The sequence below is a fragment of the Ammospiza caudacuta genome, chromosome 5 (genome assembly GCF_027887145.1).
Source record: "Ammospiza caudacuta isolate bAmmCau1 chromosome 5, bAmmCau1.pri, whole genome shotgun sequence".
NCBI lineage: Eukaryota > Metazoa > Chordata > Aves > Passeriformes > Passerellidae > Ammospiza > Ammospiza caudacuta.
In genome coordinates, this window is record NC_080597.1 from 8,541,103 (window position 1) to 8,563,554 (window position 22,452).

The 22,452-nt window shown below is 45.4% G+C and overlaps 1 protein-coding gene across 1 annotated transcript in view; it reads right to left on the reverse strand.

The window, feature by feature from the left end:
• Positions 1 to 886: 886 nt before the first annotated feature.
• The window catches only part of LOC131557769 (potassium voltage-gated channel subfamily KQT member 1-like), a 400,618-nt gene continuing 379,052 nt past the window's right edge, over positions 887 to 22,452 (reverse strand). Inside the window, exon 17 of the mRNA XM_058805223.1 lies at positions 887 to 1,027. Coding sequence (XP_058661206.1) covers positions 887 to 1,027 — 141 coding nt within the window. The remainder of the gene's footprint in view (positions 1,028 to 22,452) is intronic.

The window sequence follows — 22,452 nt, forward strand, 5'->3', positions numbered from 1 at the left end:
AATTACCATACAGGTTCCTTATGTTAAAATTAAGGCAACTGGAGTCAACAACCTCTGCTGAATGAAGGTAAAAGCTTGAGAACATTTTGCATAACAGTCATCAGAGTAGCTGATAACTATTACAGTGTTCTGGTGAAGTAAGCCTACGCAGATCCTATCTCTCCTGCCTGTCTGTTCCAACATGCATCTCATCTCACTGGCAGCCCTTTGCTTTAATTAGCTGAAGTCTCTGCTTCAGCCTTTCATATGTCAACCAGCCTGTGTACACTTCCATATTTTTAATCAGTAGCCTGTTGTCTTTACTTTGTCATTCGCACCAGCATATAAATCTGCCCTTCTTATGATCCTCACTGCTTGGTAGAAGTCAAAACATGCTGTTTAATTTTCCTGTTCACTGATTTCCATTTGTTTCATGTTCAAATGCTGGCTCCTTTCCCCCTTTGGGGCATGCTGTGAGCATTAAACTTAGTGATTAAATGCCAGAAGAACAGTTCTTTTCTCCTTCCATGCCCACAAATGGGTCATCCTAACCCTGGCTGGGATGCTTCCCTTGACAGCGTGCCCTGTGCTTGTGTGCTCAGCCCGAGTGGGGCTGGGGGATGGGAGCTGGGCTGCTGCTGGCTGCCAGAGTTCAGCTAAAATAAAATAAAACAGGTGCAGAACTTATGTGCTCTCCTAAGGTCGTGGCTGGCTTCTTGCTGTTTCTTCTCTTTTTTTATTTTTTTTTTCAGTTTTTTTTCATCCACTAGTGCAGATTTTTCATTTATTTAATTTATATTTCATTTCACCCGTGACATAGATGAGGACACCAAGAGTGAGAGATACCCAGACGTGGAAGAGCAGAAGGGTCCCGTGTGGCTGTCCCCTGGCTTTCACATTTCCTGGGTCACTGGGGGGACTCTGTGGGTGTCTGTGGGTGTCTGACAGGTGGGGTGGCTGCCCCTGGCATCTGTGTCTGTGCCTGATCCCCCAGCTGAGCCTGCAGGGTGCTCAGGATGTCATCCAGCTTCTGGTCCATCTGCATGACCTGTTAGGGAATCAGAGAGCAGAAGAGCTGTCAGATGGTTCCAAATGCTGCTGGTGAGAGGCATTCTGAGGCCAAAAGCAAGGGAAAAGCCTGGTAGGGAGCATGGGCATCTGAGAGCCACCCACTCCCTGAGTTTTGTCCAGCCTGCTGCTCTGGAGCAGATGACACTGCAAAGTCACAGGGACAATGGCAGCAGAAGGACAGGACATTGCTGGCCCGAGGACTCAATTCAAGCATTTTGTCTCTCAGCCTTTTCCCAGGGCTGGTGATGATGCATCCTGCAAACATCTGCCCTGAAACTCTCCTTCACTCTTCGCTTTATTGTGAATGTTTTTTTCCCAGTACCTCTCCCAGCCCTCACCACCCTTGCTTGTGGGACATCATGCTTTCCATGACTGTCCTGGGAAATGGAACAGCCTCCCCTCCCTTCCCACTGTAAATGGATGCCTCGGTGATACATGTTGCAGTCAGAGATCTCGCCAGATAGGGTGTTTATTCCCATGCACTTTTAGGAGGATAGCCTACTAAAAACCTCATATTAACACCAATGGCTTCATTAAAAAAAAAAAAAAAGAAAAAGAAAAAAGAAAAGAAGAAACAGCCGTTCAGCCATTCAATAGGAAGGCATGTTAATTCCTTCTTTCATTTCTTTGCTTTATAGCTGAAATTTCTCAGCTGTAGTCCCTAGTAGAGGAGTCCTTCTTAATTGTTATTATTATTATCATTATCATTAAGCAGGGAAAGGCACATATGAATTTTTAAAGGGAAGCTGCACTCATGCTTCCTAGTATTTTTGAAGTTCTGATCTTTCTTTAGGAGCCCATAGCTGGCATTATCCCCTTGTGCTGGTAGGGCTTTCCTTCACTGCAAATGGCTCCCACTCACCTCAGCATCACCCAGTGGGACAGGCTGGGGGCTGGGGGCTGCTTGACTTTACTCCAAAGGCAGAACTATGGCCAGCATCGTGTAATCAGCTGGGATCACTTCTAATGATGCTTGAACACAGTGCAGCTTTGTGTTATAGATGAGCCCAAGAAAAAGGAGCATTTTGAAGAACATTGAATGGTTCACTTTACAGTTATCTGCTGTGAAACTGTGAGCCTCTGCAAACTGTGATCTGTCCCAGTGGGTCTAATAAACTTTGATAGCAAACCTTTTAGAGTGATATCAGATCTAAACTGAGCTTTCATTAAAAAGGGAGGCAGAGAGAATAAGAGGGGGAGAGAACGATTCCAGCCTTTTTCTGAGCAAAGATAACTTTGGAAATGGCCATTGGCAGCGTGGACTGAAAGCTTAGGAGACTGAGATTGCTTTAAAAGCCAAGGCAAGGAAAATCACCTTATCCACTTTTGCCTCTTCTGTCTCTTCTCACTCCAAGTGTTGGCTCCCCTGTGGGCTCCTCAAACCTCAAGGTACCAGGAGCTTATTCAGGTTTTATCTCTTTGGTTACCACTATTGTCTCCTAAATACAACCTGCTGGGGAAAGAAGAAGTAGAGAATCTCTGCTACATCCTAGAGGAAGAGATGTGCTTGCTTCTCTTCCATTTCTGTATTTACAACTGCTAGTTTCTGGTAGGAAAAGCCCTTCTCCCTGCCTCTGTTTAGGTGTGTGGGTTATCTGAGGCAGTGTTTACAAGCAAGAAGGGAGTGTTTAGGACGTGGCTTGGACAGCAGAGACCTTCACTACAATTTCTGCCTTCCAGGTGCATGGCCAGCACTGCCTGACCGGTCAATCACTGACAAAAGCACTGACATTGCTCTGTCTCAGGCTCAACAGCCCCAAATTCTGCTCAGCACTGACTTGGCTGAGAGTCTGAAAGTCACTAGTGGTTTAAGGGTTAAGCAGCATGGAATTAATTTGAAAACCACTGCCTTTATTTTCTCCTCCATTCTTGAAAAGCCTGTTTGGCTGATGCTGGTAATGACTCAACAGAATCTTTCTTAAGCAGAAATGTTGCTGCAGAGCAGAAACCAAAGCAGAACTAATGTATTGCAATAGGGTACAAAGAAGTGTAGGCAGGGAAATGGGATCAGGCAGATGAAAGCTCTTTTAGGGCTTTCTTTTGTGAGGCTTTGTTGATTTTGATCTTCACGCTTTATCTTAGATAAGCTTCGCCTGCATATTCCATATCATTTAAACTCTGCTGGATTTCACTGTATTTTGCCAGCTCAGTGAAAGAATGTGACAGGGAATAATTCAGTGCACTCTATTTTTTCCAGGAGAAGAGGAGGGTGGAGAATATTCATTTGTAGGGATGGAAATCCTTACACAGGGGAGTAGATGACACCACACTTCTGTCACACCTTCCACATGAGGATCAACAAATATTTCCTGAACGCCAGCAAACAAAACGGCACAGTTCTCCTCTGTCAGTCCTACACAGGAGGATTTTCATTACAATTTTTGAGATTAAAAGCAGAAATTAAGTGCAAAAATTAAGTGGCCCATAGGGAGATGTAGGCAGCACCTTGTGGAATTGGAGGTTTTTAAAGAAGGGTCTGATTTGGAGGCTGGTTAACTCTGACCAGGGAGTGGCAAAAGAAGAGCTGTGGACACTCGGCCCGAGGTCAGTAGGATGACTTGCAGGGTTAGAGGAATTTTCACTGGGTGAAGGTTTTTTCCACAGGAGGGTCCTGGTTTCAGGTTTCTCCAAATCCACCTCACAGCTCTGACTTTCCCTAAGCCCAAACAGAAGTTGCCTGTTTTGAGCAACACCCTCAGGCGAGTGCTGGGAAAGGGTTAAACAGAGCAACGCGTGTTTTTCAGATAAGTAAAGTGAGAAGCCATCCAGAGCTGGCTGCAGAGTTTGCAGAGAGATGTGATATGGCCCTCCCTGGCTCAGTGGAGACAGGTGAGCTTGGCAGCTGTCCATGGGCAAATGGCAACAAAACTCCCCTTCTCCCACCTCACAAAAACGCTCCGGAGATGAGCTACAAAATTGTTAAAATGCTTTTGTATCCTTTCAACTGCCCTGTAGAAAGGAGACTTGCAAAAGCAGTTTAAGAATATTGCACTGTTGTTATTGGGACTGTGAGGTGAGCTGAAGGAGTGTTGAAATGTGTATTTATTCTAACATCCCCCCGTGAAAAGGGGGCTGGACTCCATGGTGACATGCAGGGCTGTTAGAAAAAAGAGCAAAAAAAGCAAAAAGGCACAGCAAGCCACAAAGTCAGTCAGAACATGGGGCTCAAGGTGTCCCTCCCCTTCACCTTGAGCACCAGATTGGCTTTCAACACCCATGGGCTGTTTGGGGATACTTTTGAGCCTCTGTTTGTGAGAGCTGCTGATGCTTAAATACATCTTTTTACCTCAGGTGACTCCTGCTGCAGAAAAGGCTTGTGGAGAAACACCCCTGGCATGGCAGCAGGACAGCTGAAGAGGGCTGGGTCATAATGGGGCTTTGCCACATGCTGGACAGATTCCCAGCTCCCATGAGAGCTTTTTATTCTGCCATATTTTGCACACACAGGCCATAAACAAAATGCATGTGTGGAAAATAGTTGCAGTAGCCACATGGTCTCCCCCAGTTCCTCTCACTTTAGGCCAGAAAAATCCCTCCCCTTGTTGGTTTGCTGACACCCCTAGGTTTTGTCTATCTTTTAAATATGATTTATGGAGGCTGGGAAAGCCAGTAGCAGTTATGTGCACAACACACTGACTTGAACTATTTCCAGAGAGGCAGCAGAAGGGGAAGATGGTCTGCTGGAGCACTGGAGTCAATCTGCAAACCCACAAACACACTCACATGTTGCTAAGGCAGTGAAGCTTTGCACGAAACGCTTAACCCCACAGATTACATAAGTTTGCTGTCACCTCCTGGAGGCTCTGCTCTCTGCCTCCAAAGCAGCAGAGTCCTGAGCTCAGCCCACTGAACACCCCTTCTCTAGCAGTGGAGAACTCTGTGCTCTCCAACTCTCTACTCTTGGCTTTACCAATACATTTCCTCTGTTTCCAGCCCTTGTTGTAGGTCCTGCTCCTGAGATAGCTCCAATGAACCAGGATCCATTCTCTGACCTAAACACAGCTGCCTGGAGGGTTTTAACACCAACTGCTTGGAAAAGAGTAGTTTGATAGGTAGGATTTATTTTGTATGGACAGAAGTGTGCATATGAACCTTAGTCTGCCATGAGCTATTTCTACCTGTGGGTATGTGATTCTGATACTCCCGGCTTGTTATTTGTGATAGGTCACCTAAGGCCAGTTTGGTATTAATGCAGTAAAATCAGATGTGATTTAGCTGAACTGGTGCAATCCATTTTATGGATGCTTCCATTTCTGACTCATGTGACATATTGATTTAGCTGAAGCTCGTTATCCAGAAATTTGTACCATTTTCACATATTGACCAGATCTGTCACATGATGTTTCTTCTCATTCCAGATGGTGGATTGATTTGATTAGATCCTGTGTTTAGCTTTATATGCACATCTGGTCTTGTAGCTTCTCTCTGCCTACAGTTACACCCAATTATTCAAACTAATTGCCTATTGTACACTTCGAAGCCTGAATTGTTTGTTTTAGGAATTGCTTTATTTTTTAGCATGTGGATTTATTGCTGCCCAGAGACTGCTGGTTCTGGGAAGGGACATCTTTTGTCTACAGCACTGCCTGCAAAACTGCCTCCCTCCCACCTTGCTTGTCCTGTTAGATATTGCACTGAGGTGGAATGCTGAATCCACTGAAACTTTTTTCCCCTTCAGCAAGGCCAGGCAATGTCAGTGTTGCATTAGCTTGCTGGTAGCTGTGAGGAAGCCAATGGCCACGGCAGGCACAGAGGCTGGGACTAGCCTGGGGAGATTTCTCTTGTGCAAGGTGTGGCTCTGGAGCAAACTCTGCTCCAACCAAGTGCTTATGGATGTGCTTGGAGCATGGGAAGAGTCTTCCTGAGTTCACCAAATATTAAAGTGCTTTGCTGGAGTGGAGCCAGAGTGGTCAACAGTTTGCAGGATTACACTTTCAGGATAAGCTTTTGGAGTCTCCTAAGTACTCAAACACACATATGCCCAGAGATAGAGCTACACTACCATTTCTCAGGTCTCCGGGGAGTAATAATTGTCATCTATCATGACATCCTGCTGGAAAAAACCTTGGCATTCATATTCACAGAGAACTAGCAGCTTGTGTCTCTGAAACAACAGGAGGGCTTTGATGAACAGGATCCCATGAACAGGATCCCATTATCTGGCTGGTTTTGGGATGAGTTGTAACGGAGCTGGAATTGGCGTCAATTCTACAACGATGCTGTAGGAAAAAGGCATCACTGCCAGGCGGGACAGACACAGGGAAACGCCTCACAGGGGGACATCAGTGTCCTGCAGCCAAGTGCCAGCAGCACCTGGCCCAGCTCTGAGCTGTGCTCCCTTGCTGGGCTCTGCAAACAGCACGGAGACACCAGCTCCACACCAGGAGCTCTTGCAGCAGCCTCAAAGGTCAGGTAAACAGGTACATGAGTACAACCTAAATAAGCTCCACTTCCATGTTCTGGCAGATCCAATTCTTCATGAACACACAAAAATATATGAACCACCAGAGTGTCATGTTTGACTTATTCCATGTACCCCTTACTTAGCAGATATCAGGTGTTTATTTTCATTCCATGGGACTTATCTGGATAACACCACCATTTTCCAGGCCTCCCTTCCTTTCTCCCAAACATCCCCACCCATTCTTAGGTCAGGTGTTAATACCTCTGTCAGCCTAGGCTATGGTAATCTTTATTTTAAGTATAGCTTCATTTATTTTGGTTTCCATCTGCCTTTCCTGTTTCAATGAAAGCACAGAGTTTGTCCCCCTGCCCTGTGCTCCTGGGGTATTTCCTGCCTGTACCCTCTCAGTGAGCACTTTATTTTTGCATTTCCCATGCCACAGCTGCACTGATGAAGCTCCCCAGTAAGATCTGTGTCTGTGGTTGATGTTTTTGGTGTAAGATGCCTTTTGCTAAGCAACTATCACAAGTTGAGCCCTGGCTTTCTAAACCAGGCCTGGTCAGCACTCAGATAATGTGTTACTGCTTTGGGGAAGGTGTGATTTATTTTTTTTAAATGAATCCTTGTTTCCTAAACAAATGAGGTCTGGCTGATGATATATCTATGTGTATATTGCTATGGCAGCTTTGGATTAAGCAGGCCAACTTCAGACATATTTGCCAGAGAATCTTTGCAGATAAAAAGTTCATACAGATTTCTGAAAGTTTGGCACTTGTGCAGAAGACAGACATCCAAATTAGTGCCTCTTTGAAGGAAGGGCAGAAGAGGAAGGTGAACTGTATTATTAGACCCCAGAGAATCCACACAGGATGCCCTGACCACAGGAAAAGCTTTATTCAGCTCTCGCCCCTTATTAGCCTCGGATAATCAACCACAAAATAGAGACTCACAGGAAACCAGGCAGCACAATTTCTCCTGCTCCCAGAAGTACTTGTTTCTGGCTCAAGAAATTCAAGTGGTGCCACTCTTTGAGTGGACACGAGGGAATCTTCCCACAGCTGCCAGCTGAGCTGGGCTCCTGTGAGATATTGTCCCATTTTACCTCTTTCCACGTGCACCTGTCTATCTTTGTGACATTTGGAATTTGTTCCCCCCAGCAGGTGAATGGGACTTTGCAGAACTCCCTGTCTCCTGAGCCATGGACATACAAGGATATTTTTACAGTTGCAGGATGTTTTGTTCCTCACCCTCCCCTGGATCCTGCTCAGATCCTCCCTGTAATCTTTGCCATCTCTCCCTGTGACATGGCTGCTCAGCCGCGCCCGGCATGACGCACTGCCCTGCCATTTCTCAGCTCCTTGCATTGTGTGGCTGCAGGTCCTGCTCAAAGCCAGCCTGGAGACAAACAACAGGCAGAAATAACACAGCCAGCCCGGCCTCAGAAGTGGATCTGCAGCCTCCGTGAGTCACGCTGCAATTTCACAATAAAGCCACCTTGTAAGTTATGCTCCAAGACGCTGATTAATTTAATTTTTAAATCTCCAAACAATACTGGACAGAGAGGAACAATAAAAAGAAAAAGCAGCACTAAGTAGTCCAGTGATGCCAAAGGAGCACTGAGAAAGGAGTGACCTTAAGCCTTTCACTCAGCATTTTAGATGGGTGTGATGAACTTGGTGCTTGCATCTCACCTAACCCCTTGAATAGACGGTATCAAGCCTTCACTTTGGCTTTTTTGAGCTCAGATAAATCCCCTTCGTGAGAATGACATCTAACCACACCAGCCTCATGGCTAGATAGGGTTCACCAGTTCCTGCCAGGGGGAGGTCGCTTTGGGCTGCTTCTTTTCAGTTTGGTTGCAAGAATAACTTGCTGATACTGAACCCAGTGGGAGAATTCCCTTAGTCCAGCCCTGCTGACCTGACATACCTGATGGACTGTGAGTGCCAAGGTAATTTTCATGCACTTTATCACAGCTGTTGATGCACAACTGCTCTTCATTCACACACACAGGCACACACACACGCAAATATCCCTGCTTGAGATTATCAGCCCATCTTTACTTGTAGGGTGGTGAGAAAGGCAAAGCGAGAGGGAGTGTTGTTATTGGGAGGAGCACAGGCATTATGGTGATGGAGATTTAGATAGCAAGACATGTAGGTACTAGAAAAGTTCCAGGCAGCTCTTGTAGGACTTGACCAGGAGCTCAGAAACCCAGGATCCAGTCCAGACCCCAGGCCAGCCTCTGTGCATTGAGCACAAGTCACTTCTTGGATAAGCCTTATCAATATTTGTTAATCATGTGGATCACATAATCTGTGACATGAAATCTCTTGAAATTGGATAGGTTTCAGTCTTGGAACAAAACAAAAGACAAACAAAAAGGTAGCAGTAATCTGATGTGGGGGCTGAAATGTTGGCTGTAGGAAGGAAGGAAGGAAGTTGTGCTGGAAAAAGAAGCTTGGTCCCTGTTGGCAGAGGACATGATGAGAGAAGATGGTGCCTTTGCCTTTCCCAGTGTTGGCTCTTTGAGGATTGACATGGACACGGCAGAACAAGGTTGGAAGTGTGGTGTCCTGGTCATGCCAGGACAAAAAAGTGACCAGGAAGCAAAAGGATGATTGTCTGGGGATCAGAGGCTGTCACTGGGAGGCCAGTCCGGGCTTCTCTTTTCAGTTTACACCATTTTAGCCAAACCCTGAGGCCAGACTAATGGTCTGTGTGCAGATTTGTGCTGCTGTCAGAAAAACCAAGCTCACAACACGCCCTGGCCATTGGGGAGCCTGTCCTGGGCCCTCATTTTGCTGTGCCCTGTTTCAGTGAAAGGAATCCCAGGAGGAGCTGACTTGTGAAGGTCTTGGGAAGTGAGAGCTGGGCCTTTGCACCATGAGCTGCTGTTGAGCAGGTCAAATGAAAACTTCTGCCCTCATTCCTGCTCTGCTCAGCATGGGACAAGTCCCTGGGGCTGCCTTTACACAGCACACTCTCTGAAAGTGCCACAGCCTCTGAAGGTGCCCCAGGACTTTGCACAACACTCACAGGGTGGTTGGAGGGAGAAGCTGCAGAAACACAGGGGGGTGTTACCTGTTTAAATAGCCAGGATTACAAAACATCATTGTTTCCTCATTAAACCACAGAAACCCAGAGCAAGTGAAATATTATCAGGCAGTGCTGATTGAGGGTGTAGCAGTTCTTGATTCTGACTGACTCAACGTGCTTTGTTGAGCCCTTTGGTTTTAGCCTGTCTGGCTTTATCTGTCATTTGATGGATTTTACTGGCTTGCTGGTTTATTAACAGCACATGTATTTTTAATGAGCTGTTGAAAAAGTCATGGCAAGTGGGTGGACTCTGAACTGCCTTGTCCAGATTTGGGCCACAGTGCCCTGGTGCTGAGGGTGTCTGTCTGCCTGTTCAGTCACACCAGGCCAGCATTTGATCCCAGATCAGCAAAACCCACGGGCTTAGATGGTGCAGGAAAAACAACAACATATCAAGGAGCAGTTCATGACTTGATGTGGGATTTCTCAGCACCTGGAAGGGCCTGAACAATTCCAGCACAAACCAGTGCAGGAATGGGCTGTAGCTGCAGCACTGTGTGTGCAGGGCAGCAGAAGAGGCTGCAGGGACAATGAATTTGGCCAGATTTGTCTTTTTCTCCTTCCCAAGCTAGAGAATTTATTGCATAGTATGTTCTGTAGCTAAAGAGATGTCCATGGCCATTTAAAACACTGACTGAGAACAGAACACTGAGCAAAGCAAATTTCCCAAACCCGGAATCCCAGCAGCAGCCATTTTCCATTTCTTGCGTGCTTGAAAAATAAGCGAGAATTTTGAAAAATCAGCATGGCTACATCCCCAGGGGAGACTCAAATAAAGCATTAATTAAAGCAGAGAAAGGGAGGTGTCTTATTTGAACTCTGCTGAGCTGGATGGATTACCCATGAAAGCTGGCAGTGACAGGACAGCTGTGTGAAGAAGCCCGTGGCAGAAGCGCCGGTGTCTTGCACAAACAACAGGAGACAGGGCGGGAGACACAGAGCCATAATTGCCACACAGATTTCTTCCTCATGAGGCACTTGCTAAGTCAGCAGAAACCTGCCTCAGTTTTCTGTTGCAAGGCACTGTGCTGTTAATTAAGGGGGGAAAAGAAAATTCAGCTATGCCTACTATTGCTTTTACAGCTCTTCAGCCTTATCCTGCAGGGAATACTGCCAGGGGAGACCATTATATACCTATATATATATTTATTTATATAAAATTTTTCTCCTCCATGTTTCTTCTTTTTTCATGTATCATTGCAGAGAAGAAGTACAGCAATAACAAAAAGGGACATGTATTAACATGAACATGGAGGTGTGGGAATATGAGAATGGCCCAGTGAGATTTCACTGTCCCAGCATTTAGTAGAACAATTTAAACCAGTGCTGGAGTTTTAATTAAGATTTTGGGTTACTGGCTTTGTTGAGGTTCTAGAGGTAGAACTGGGAAGCCATGGAAATCTTTATGCAATTTTCTGCTAGGAGGGAAAGCATATATTTTTCAGATCAGAAAGCTAAAATCCATTAATAAATCCAATAATCCAATAATAAAAGAGGAATAAGCTAAAATTCATTAATAAAATAGATAACACTCGTGACCACTGAGAACCCTACAGATTTAATTGCTTACAATAAGTAAGTAGCTACATCTACTTATAACAGAATTGTACAAATCTTTGAGGTGGGAAAAGACCTTCAAGATCATCATGTCCTACCTTTCCTTTACTTGTATTCACCATGAAGTGTGACCTTAATCTACTGGATCAATATCATCCATATGTCTAAGCCATATTTAATTATTGGCTAGGGTATTGCCCCCAGTCTGGGTGCCAGGGCCATGGATGCCTCTTCCTCCATGTTGAAATGAAAATTTTACTGTTGGCAGATTACTCAGGAGCAGAGGGAAAAAGCAATAGCCCCAAGGAAGGGGTCTTATGCTGTGCTCCAGCTGAGGCACAGTGCACCCCATCAAAAAAAATGGGGTTCCTCACCCTTCTTCCCCTTACCTCTGCACAGTTAGCTGAAATGTCCATGGTAAGGCAAAAAATATTATTTTTTTTTCTAGGAATTTGAGCTAAGGTTTTAATTACTGTTAATAAGGATGTGGATTTTCTGTCCTGCAAAAAGATTAAGAAAAAATTATCCAAGCCCCCAGACTGTGCCAAGCCTGGGTACAAGTAAACAGTTTCTTTGCCATGCAATTTAATTTCCCCCCTTTATTATTTGCTAATGATCTGCAGAAGACAAAAATCGCTGTGAAATACATGATCCCCTCCCTTTTCATTTTGAAAACACTGAGAAACCTCCATTCAAATCTTTGTTTGTTTTTTGCTCATTATTCCTGAAAAATTCATCAAAGTCAATATGACTCCTTGTGGCGCAGCAGACCCTGCAAATTGTGACTTTTTGATGTAAGACTCCTGCCAGCTTTATTTCAGAGACTTGCACCTTAGAGGAAAAACGTGCCAAAAGCACACAAAATCAGAGAGGAGGGGAAGGTGAGAGTTGCCCCATCCTTGGGCTGTTTGGCTGCAGAGACATCACAGCTCTTGTGGGGCTTCACCTCCATGCCCAGCCCTGGCAGGAGAGGCAGAGGGGAGCAGGACCTGTGTGCACAAGGGGTTGATAGTGAAGATTTGCCCATCTGTGGTGCCAGCCAAAATGCTGTGCCCTCCCCAGCCCTCCCCAGCCTTTCCCAGGGCTCTCCCCAGGCACTCACAGGGATTACTCAGCTCAGGGTGGTTTCAGTGCCCTGGGTCACAGTGGGATTTTGGACATGGCTCTGTTTACCCACATCATTTGGGCATGGCCAGGGAATGTGGCAATCTGAAGCGCTGTTGGAAAGCCAGATGTGGTGCTCAGGAGTGGATCTGCTTGGGCAGCTGGGGAAGATTAAATCCTCTTGTTGGCCACAGGGCAGCATGGGGGGGCACTCGGGACATTAGGCAGAGCTGAGAGAGGCTTTTGTAGTAAACCCAAAAACTTTGCTGGTCCCCAAAGCCTGCAAAGGTTCAGGAGCCTTTCAGTAAACCTGGATTGAGCAGATTTGTAATTTCAGGGAGGAACCTCTTAAACCACCCTGGTATATGCATGATTTTGAGCCTAGACCCGGCCACACTTGGCACTTTGGAAGTTTTGCTTTGGGTTTTTTGCATACAAATCCAAAACACAATGTAGACTCAGCAGGGAGGAACCGATGCAGACCAAAACTGCTGAGTTTAGCACAGCTCTAATTATAATCTCTTCACAGTGCTGGTTTTATTTATTATTGTTTGTACTGTGGTAGCAGTGAGGGGGCTCCAAGCAGCTCTGGGGCTGCACTGTGGAAAAGGCAGAGAAGGAGGCAGCATCCCCAGCCTGAAGAGAGCATATTCTAAATAAACAAAAAAGATAAAGAATGAGGGAAAGACACAAAGCACGTAAGCAGAGCGATCAGGGGGTGCTGGCAAGGCAAGGCTTTTCTTTGCATCTCTCTTCTCTCACCCACACACAAAATTGTGTTTGTTTATCCTGTAAACTCTTTGGGGTCAGGGCTGCATTTTCCAGAATGTTTAGGGAGACTGGATGCAAGAAATGTTGGAGAAATGGAGGTGCTGAAGGCAGCAGCAGCAGCAGCAGCAGATCAGCAGCCCATGGGACCCCTATGCTGGATTTTGGCAGTGAGGGTGGGAGGAGGAGGAAGGTGGTGGGGAGGAAGGGCAGAGGAGGAGGCTGACTGCCCTCCTTAGCTTGGGTCAGGTCAGAAAACCCACTCTGACACCCTGGGACAAGCCACCAGAGCACTCCATGCTGCAGATTCCTCTGGGGTTGAGCAGGGCTAAAGTGGCATAATTAATTCTTCCTTGGTGTAAAGCGCTTTGAGATACCCAGGTGAAAGGTGCTGGATGGATGCAAAGATTTATTTTTCATAAACCTTTTCACATATTCTTTTCACTTAGGCCAAGTCAAGGCCAAAAGCCAGGAATTTTAGAGAAACATACTTCTCTCTAATTCTATATACATACATATATATGAATATAAAAATACATTTGCAAAAGAAGCCAAGGTATACTTTTTCAGAATGAAGCTTTAAAGTTAGATTTCCTAAATCTATATATAGGATCTTAAATGAACAACCAGATTTAAAATCAGGACACTTCATTAAAACTGAGTTCAGGAGTCCAGCTATGAGTTCTTACTTGAAGATGTTTTGCCACAAGCTGGCTGAAAGTTTCAAATCTTAAAAGAAGTTTTTAATGTCTGGTTTTGTTTTTTATTTTTTTTCCTCAAGGATTTAGGTGAAGGTTTGGGCCAGTTATTTTATCCCAGTTATTCACCACTCTGCAACTATTAATTTAAACAAACAGCCCTCTGAAGCTATTTCTCACAATGGGGAAGATTTATATCTTGAAACTGAAGCTTGTTTTTACACTATTTTCTACACTGCGTAAACATCCAAGGTTGTTATTGCAGCAATCACCAACACAAGCTCTCAGAGCTCCTTGCCAGCCTTGTGATATTTATTGTTTGAAAAGCCCCAGCTCCTGGAGTGAAGTGATTGGATGAGAACCTCAGCTTTCAGTTAAAAAAAAAAAAAAAAAGAAAAAGTAATTTTGAGAGAAACGGGAAACCATGAGCAGAGTGCAGAGTCAAGGGTCCAAACATCAGAAAGGAGAGCAAAAAAAAAAAAAAAAAAAAAACCAAAAAAAAGAAAACCCCACATGTGTTATTATTCTTTAAAGCCTAAGGACACTTAAACCAAGCTCCCCCTTCTAATCTGGCAGAGGGGGGCTGACTCATGGCTTGTGGCTGGGGTTACTCATCACCCTGGAGTGCCCAGAGGTTTTTCCCCAAGGGGCTGCTCACCCTCTGCTGAGCTGCCTGTGGTTGTACTGCCAGGTGCTGGGCCCCAGCCACTTCTATTTTCATTTTAGTTTTTTCCTTTTTCCTTTCAAACCAACTTTACTGGAGCATTTGTTTATGAAAATATCCTGCAGAAGGAATTAGCACCGACTTGGCAAATAGAGACAATAGGTCAACTCCTGGTCCCTCCAAATCTTACAGATATCTTTAAGCTTTCAAAAAAAGAAGAGAAACAGAACTACTCAAAAGTCTTGGCTGCTAAATAGTCAGTAAGGCCATAACAATGTAAAAGCAAATGTAAATATTATATGATGAAATATATTTTTCAAAAAGCAGGTTTTTTCTCAGCAGTCAGATGGGCTTTATATACAGTGGGATGATTCATTCCTGAAGGTAACTCCAGCCTATGAAACAACCCCCTCCATATCATGGCCTAAAATATCTATTTTTTACAATGCTTTTACCTTGTGAAAGCTCATTCAGCCTCCTGGTTTATTTTACATTTGAGGCTGTACTTCTCCCTGCTCTGCTCTCCACAAACCCTCGGGGGAGAGGGAAAAAAATACAGAGCAGAAACCTGGCTAACCCCAGTGTGACTAAGGGGCATTAATATTGGAAAACCATTGCAAGGAGTGTAACAAAAACACAAGCAGGAGAAAAACAAGAATTATTTCTGCATAGCAAAATAGCACGTGGTGAAACCTTTTGTACACAAAAGGCAGGGTGGGTCCCAGATGAGGCAGCAGAGAGGAGTGTGGTCTTTTCAACGAGCTGAGTGTGCAGCCCATAGCCATGGTGCAGACTGTGTGGTTTGCATTTATTCATTTACAGGGGTACAATTCCCACCTCTCTTCAGGGTGCAGTTAAACCTGACTTCTTCTAAGTGTGGCTTCAGGAATCAGGGCAGCTATAGACCAGCAACAGATGCAGTCACATCTCAGAGGGGAGATAAATCTCCCCTTGCAGGAGTGAATAGATGCCAGAACACTCTGAAATCCCCCTCTTTACCAGAGAACCTTGCATTGTGAATGTGTCTCTCTGCTGGGGCTCGGGTTATGCCTGCAATAATGACCCAGTATTGTCATATCTGTTTCAGACATACTTTGTGAGCTGGTGGAAGACAAATGTTGGACACACCAGTGCCGTCAGCTGCTCCAGTGCTCTTCAGGAACGCCATTCTTCCTATTCCTGCTGTTGATTCAGCCACACACCCTGCCAATAAAGTGCAGCCATAGCTGCCTGACAGGTCATCCCCACTGCACAAGAGGGGCAGTCTGCCAGCCCCAGACAACTTCACCACCAGCTCCAGCATAACCAAATCCCCAAGGGTCATGGCAGCCCCTCCTGAACTGATGTCTTATCCCACTGGCGTCCTGGGGCTTCCCAGACTGCTGGAGCCACAACTGATGAACACAGAGGTGCAGCCTGATGCCATCCTACAGTCCTGGGTGTGCTGTTGTAGCCCAGAATGAGCCTCAAGTGGGGTGTCCCCAGCTGGGAAACCCAGGCCAGGGGAGCTGTTGGCACTGTTTGGTCAAGGTTACAAGGCAGGGCTGAAGTGTCCTCCAGCCTCACATCCAGGGAGGTGCACGAAGGCAAATAGCTGGAACAGCTGGAAGGGAGGACACAACAAACCAGAGACTTCTTTTTGCTTTTGCAGACAGATCAGGGGACAAAGGCAGGTATCCCACAATAATTTGGCAAATACCTCAAGTCAGTGAGATGTGGCTTCACAGAAGAGCTCACCAGTAATGCAGCCCAAAAAGGTGGCACAACCACACAGTTAAACTCAAGCACTGCTCCAGACTTTGGAGGTTGAACCTCAAGAATGCCAGGCTGGGAAAAACTCTGCTGCAAAGACAAAGTCAGACCAACTCAGGCAGATTTGTGGATTGGAATGGAAATGCCCTCACTGTACTGGTTCCTTAATGCCATTTTATTTCTTCCTTCCCTTTTGAAGAGAGCTGTTGTGTGAGCAAACAGAGCCTCAGTTTTCTGGTTGAAGCTCCTGACGCCAGCGATCCTTCACTTGCATGCAGCTCGGAGCTATGTGGAAGTCATAGGGTCAATTTGTTTACCTTGCCTGTGGCAAGGCTTGGGTTCATCAGGTTAATTCCAGTAGTTGCTAAAAGGTCTTGAAATTTTTTTCTCTGGTGTCATATGGCTTTTGCATTTTTTATTTTTTTCCCCCAAAGCAGGGGGTAACCATGAACTGTTCAAAACATACTGAAGTAAACAGCATTTTTCCACATCAAGCTCATCCTGTGGATTAATTCATTTGCATTTCTGGCCCTTTCAAGTGAGGGGAAGTCATACAGATGGCAGCAGTCACTTAAGGTTTTTAAGAGTTATGGTTCACATAATCCAAAATTGATACCAGGACTTCTCATTCCCAGGGAAGGGAAAGATTATGGTGGACATACTGATGTTTTGGGAAAAATCAGGGATTTTTAATAATATAAGAAAAATATATTTTACAGCTGTTATTATTTGTTTAAGTTCAAAGCCTCTGGCGCATCCACACTGATCTGTTGTGAATCACTTCTTTGTTTTTGGTGGTAGAAAAGTTGATTTCATAGTGCTGATTCTACTGGGTCTGGGTTAGTCTTGTTATCCTTTCAGATAATGGACCATTGAGCCCTGCAAACAAGGCTGCTGTCTGGTACCATCAGCTGATTTACATCAGATTTCTGAGATTGAGGAGTTCCAGTTCTTTGGGGTTGTGTATATAGGAACAGTAAGAACTTTACAACAATCAGGGCAGCAAAACACTTTGGTCAAGAACCAGCACTTCTTAAATATTACTGGGGTGAACTAGGCCCGGATACAGGAATGAGTTAATCCTGAGATAACTGTCAATAATTTGCCATTAGCCATGGCTATTGATTCTGCAGCCTGGTGAAATTACCATGTAAAAAACCCCACAGTGGCAACAGCAACAAAGTACAGTGTTTTCTTGCAGGCTCTGTGAGCCCCTTCAATGCAGGAAGCAATAGATTATAAACAACTTTTATTTTAATCCCTGCAGGACGCATTGTGAGAGTCCAAAAACAAGACCTGTTTTTCTCAAAGCCCTCCAGAGGAAAAAAAAGTTCTTGATATCCCAATACAATATCAAAGAGATCAGCAAGTAAAGAAAAACTATCTGTTCCTGGCAAGACATCAGAACAGCTCCCACAAGTTTATAGTTGTCCAGCAGATCATCAAAAATAGAGTTTTGCTTGGCTTCAGGACTTTTTAGTGCCAAGAGGTGGTGCTGATTGTGAGATGCTTGGTATTTTCAAGTGTGCCAGCCAAAGGACTGCTGAGGGATCATAAGTGGTCCTTAATATGTGAAATTTGTTATTTCTGGGCTATTTTATGCATAAACTGGTTTTTCTGTGAGCAAAATGCTCTGTGGTGTGCTCAGTGCAGGCAACTATTGTGCACACAGAAGCTTCTATTTGCACACCTAAAAGTGTGCACAGATCTATTTCCTGTGAGAAAACCCTAATATCTAATTCTTAGATGTACACAAGTCCATCAATATTTGCAGTGCTCACCATGAGCACATCACAGGGGTTTATTTGCACAGATTTTTTTTGGGCAGAGATGGAAGGAAGTCAGCTTTTCCCTGGCACCAGTGACTAGATATGGGTTTTTTTTTCCCCCATCTTTCCCTTTTCTTCTCTCTGTTTGCACCTCCAGGGCAGTGACAAGGAGCTGATTGAGCGGCAGTGGCCAGGGGACAGCTGCAGGGCTCAGGCCCAGCAGGAAGGGACAAGTGGGGCTGTGGTGTGGGCTGGGCTGGGAGCTGGGCTGCCACACTGCAGAGGGACTCTGCAGAGAAAAGCAGCCAAATGCATGAAAAGGACTTCTGGCTGTAAAGGAAACCTGGGTTTGGGGTTCAGCTGCAAAATTTTCAGAGCAGACAGTCAGGAGGTCAGGCTGTGCTGGGGAGGGACAAACATGAGGTCTCTGGGAGCACAAGCACGATGATTTTGGCAAATCTCCCTCAATGTCAGCATAGGCTTTGACTCAGATGATGCTGTAAGGCCATTTCCATCTTCACACACAGCCTTGCCATCTGCTCTGAGCCATTTTACAGTCCCTGTTGACCCTTCCTAGAGACTAGCAGGGTATGGCACTTCTCCAAGGTGACCAAAGTGGTCACTTACAAACACCGCCCTGGGAATGCACAGCTTTCAGGACATACCAGGTGGGGGCTGGTGCTTGCCCATGACTTTGCAGAGCTGCTGGAGGGCTGTAACACCTGGGCTAGCTCTGGAGGAATCTCCTTGTCGCTGCAGAGTGCCCCATGCCCTCCTGTGTGTCCCCCAGAGACCTCAATCCTGGTCCTTGTCCCTCCAGTGCTGGGTGCTGGATGGTGTCTGTGCCCACAACTGCTTTGTGCACTCTGAGCTGCTGAGCCTCCACCTGGCATAACCCACCCTAAAATGTCTCAGACAAAATGCACAACACACCCTAAATATGTCCCAGTGCCAACATTCAAACCCTGTCACTTTTAAAGGTCCTGGTCCCACAGAAATGACGTCCTTGGTGAGGCTGCAGCCCTCCCCTTTTCAGATTTCAGGAAAGCTCAGCTCTGATAACAGGCAATGCTTACTTGAAGTGTTGAAACTCGCATTTGGTGAGTTATTAGCTTTGCAAAGCTCCTCAGCCATAGCTGTCCTGTCATCCTCCTCAACAGAAATGGTCCTGTCATCTGTCCTGGCAGGGAGTTTTGGAAAGGGCAGGGAGCAAATTCCATCACTTGGAGATGAGCATAGGGTTCTGCAGGGTGCTCTGAATGCTCACACTCAAAACTGGTTTGAGCTGTGCTTCATCCTCACAGATTCCACCTGCATTCCCCGTGACCAAAATCCTGGGAGGGGAATTCAGCTGGTGATTTTCATGGAACCATTTCCTATGTCTTTGCAAAGAATGCCTTTGCAAGGGACTTAATGAGATTTTTTTTTGCTGCACAACTTTTTTCATATTTTGCCAGTCATTTGAAAGGGTAAATCACCCAAGGTAAATCTGGATATGCAATCCTAAAATAAAATAATAGCAGGGTTGAAAAATGTTTCTTTAAATGGTTTTGAGTGAATTATACTGCTTGATGATTTCTTTTTAGTGATATTAGAGGTATCCAGAATTTTCCTCTTTCCATTTTAAAGCAAAGTTAACACCCTAAATTTCCAGCCTTTGATTTGTTTAAAAGTCTTTTACTAAAAAGACTTTTTAATTTAAATTTCAACCAAACCCTTTTCTAATGAGGTGAAAAAGTTAGTTTCAAGTTTTTATTAAAAAGTAAGAAAATTGATAAAGGCAAGGAAACCCTTCCCACTCTACTGTTCCATTTGTAATTACTTTTTTATTATTATTTGTAATGTTTTTGTTATTTGTAATAACCTAAATAGGCTCAGCAAAAAGGGTAAATAAAAGCCTGAATCCCAACATCTGTGACTTAAACCAACACCACGGCATGACAAAGTGTGCAATTAGATTTGTGCACCTTTTAAAGAGGCAAAAACCTCCTGGCCCTTTGCCACATCTCACAGGCTGGGAGAGGGGTCTGGGGCACCTTGGGGTGACTCTGGGGGTGCCCAAGCTCCCACCCACCTCAGTGGGCTCAGGCACAAGTCACTGCCTTGCACTTTCCACTCAGGCTTCAGCAACTGGCTGCAGTTTTCTCACTGCTGTTCAGGCTTTAAAATGACATTTTTATTTGCCTGACCAAATTCTGAATGTGACTCAATCCTCCCCCAGCCCAGAGCTGTGACCTCCGTAACAGAATAATGTTTAGGGTTCGATTCATAGTCCACCAGGCGAGTATAATCAAAGCGACTCGGCAGGGTGTGGGGTGGGGGAACAAAAAACAAAGGGAAAAAAACCCAAACAAGCCACTCCTTCCCCCCCAAGCCCTTTCCTGGTACAGAACAGAGTGTCTTGTGCTCCATTCAGCTGGCCTGGCTGCAATGGTTCTGTGCACAGGTACAGAGAGCTGCTGCTGCTGCTGCTAAAGAGTCAGGGGAGGCTCTGTGAATTTGGGGATGGAATTCCCTGAGATGGAGCGGATGGATGTGTTTCCCTTGGTCAGCCCTCTCTGTCCCTGTCCTGCCATGCTGTGCATGCTGTGTGTGTGTATTTCTAGGGAAGTATTATAAAAAAAAAAAAGGGAAAAAAAAAAAAGCAACATTTTCAGGGGCTGCACAGAAACCAGTGCAGGAGTTGCTAGAGCAGTGTGCATACGCTCGAGAGGAATCCCTTTCAGTTCCTCTTTTCTTCAGCTTTATTTAAAAAGGCCTTGAAGGCTGGTTTAATTACGAAAACCAGCTCTCTAGACACCAAACAAAACGGCAGCCTATCCTAAGTTGGCACCAGGACAGATGCATATTTTGCTCCCTTCTCCATGCCAATGGGCTGTAGCTCATCCAGTATGTCAATCCAAGTTGGCTGTCTGAAATCCAAGTTTAGTGGCCTGAAAATATCCCGCTCCGCCTTTGTTTCGCGTGGTAAACAACGCGCTCAGTTTATTTCTTCAACCTTCAAAACAAAAGTTAACACACACCCTCTCCCCCCCTCCCCAGCAAAAACCCCACATTACTACATATTTTGGTAATAGCCTCTGTTTGCATTTCTCCCCACTGCAGGATTTCCCTTTTTCCCCCCTCTGTGTACACTGACCATGGAGTGCTGGCCAAACACGCTGCTTTTGAAAAGATAGGCCTTATTCTGCTGGGCACTGAGCTCTGCTGAATGGACTCAAAGTTAGAGACCCAAACAGCCAAGTTCTGCAACAAAAAAACCAAAAAAAAAACAAAACAAAAAAAAACCCCAAAAAAACAAACAAACAAAAAAAAGTTTGAGGCTGTTTGGTGCTTGCAGCTTTGCCAGCTCCTCTGAGCTGCCTGGCCATCCCCTGGATTCAGCTAAAATTGGGTCTGGCCACCTGTGGGAGCAGGCAGGGCTCAGGGATGGGGGCTTTGCAAAGAGGGGTTTTTGTGGAGGCTCCTTGGGCTTCAGCCCCTCCATCCTGTACAGGTTTGCAGGACAATGTGCACCAGGCAAGAATAGCAGGGAGGGTTTATCATGATTTACCATTGATGCAAATTCCCTCCCCTCCCTTCCCTTCCCCCTCTGCCATTTCATAAAGGGGCCCAGGCTCCCCAGTCAGCCAGCAGGGTTGGGATTGCCAAGAGAAAACAAACCCAGTTTGGGGAGGCTGCCCACAAAACATGGCTTAGTCAGTGCTGTGGGGATGAGAGAAACCAAAGGGCCTCCCAAAGGCCAGGGATGGAGTGCACTTCCCTTGATAATTCAACTCAAGCAAGGACTCATCTCTCTCTTTGTTCCCTCACAAAGGAGATTGGGCATCCTTGAAAACCTGAAATTGGGTCTCCACTTGCCAGCTCTCTAAGCAGAAGCAACAGTTTTCCACAGGGTACAGCTAAAGCCTGGGAGATGATTAACAAGTCACTCGTCTGATTTTCACCTTTCCTGATAGCTTTGCAATTGACCCAGTGTTTACCAATACATTTACAGGTCACTGAAGAAGAAAAAAAGGGAGAGAGAATGTGAAGGAATGAAAAAGATATATATCTTGGAGAAAAAAAGGAGATTAAAAATGTCAGGGCAGCTGGAGGAATCCCTAGGAAATCCCCAGAAATATCCCCAACTGTCACTTTTCTTCTTCCACCTTCCCAGTGGGAAGTTATATGGTGTTCAAACAAGGCAAGAGGGTGCCACCTTTTAATTACCATATTTATATGGATGCTTTATATGGGTTCTTCATATAGTGGAAATGCTGGGCAAATATTAACTTTGGAACCTTTGGTTTAAAACAAAGAAGGTGTGGGGAAGCAAACACTGGGAGAAGAGGCTCAACTCCAACTTTTACCCCATCAGTGAGTCCGACTCCAGAAGATGGCACTGAGCACAGAGGAGAATTCAGCTGTACTGAGAGCAGTGCAAAGCCAAATGTTCTCTACTGCCCAGAGCAAACCTTGCTTTGGATTACAGTGAGAGACCACAAGAACAGAACCTGACTGCAGGCAGCCTCTGTCCCTCTTGGGTTTTCCAAGCACAATTTTCCTCTTCCAAACTGCAGGGCAGGGACACAGGACAGGCACTGC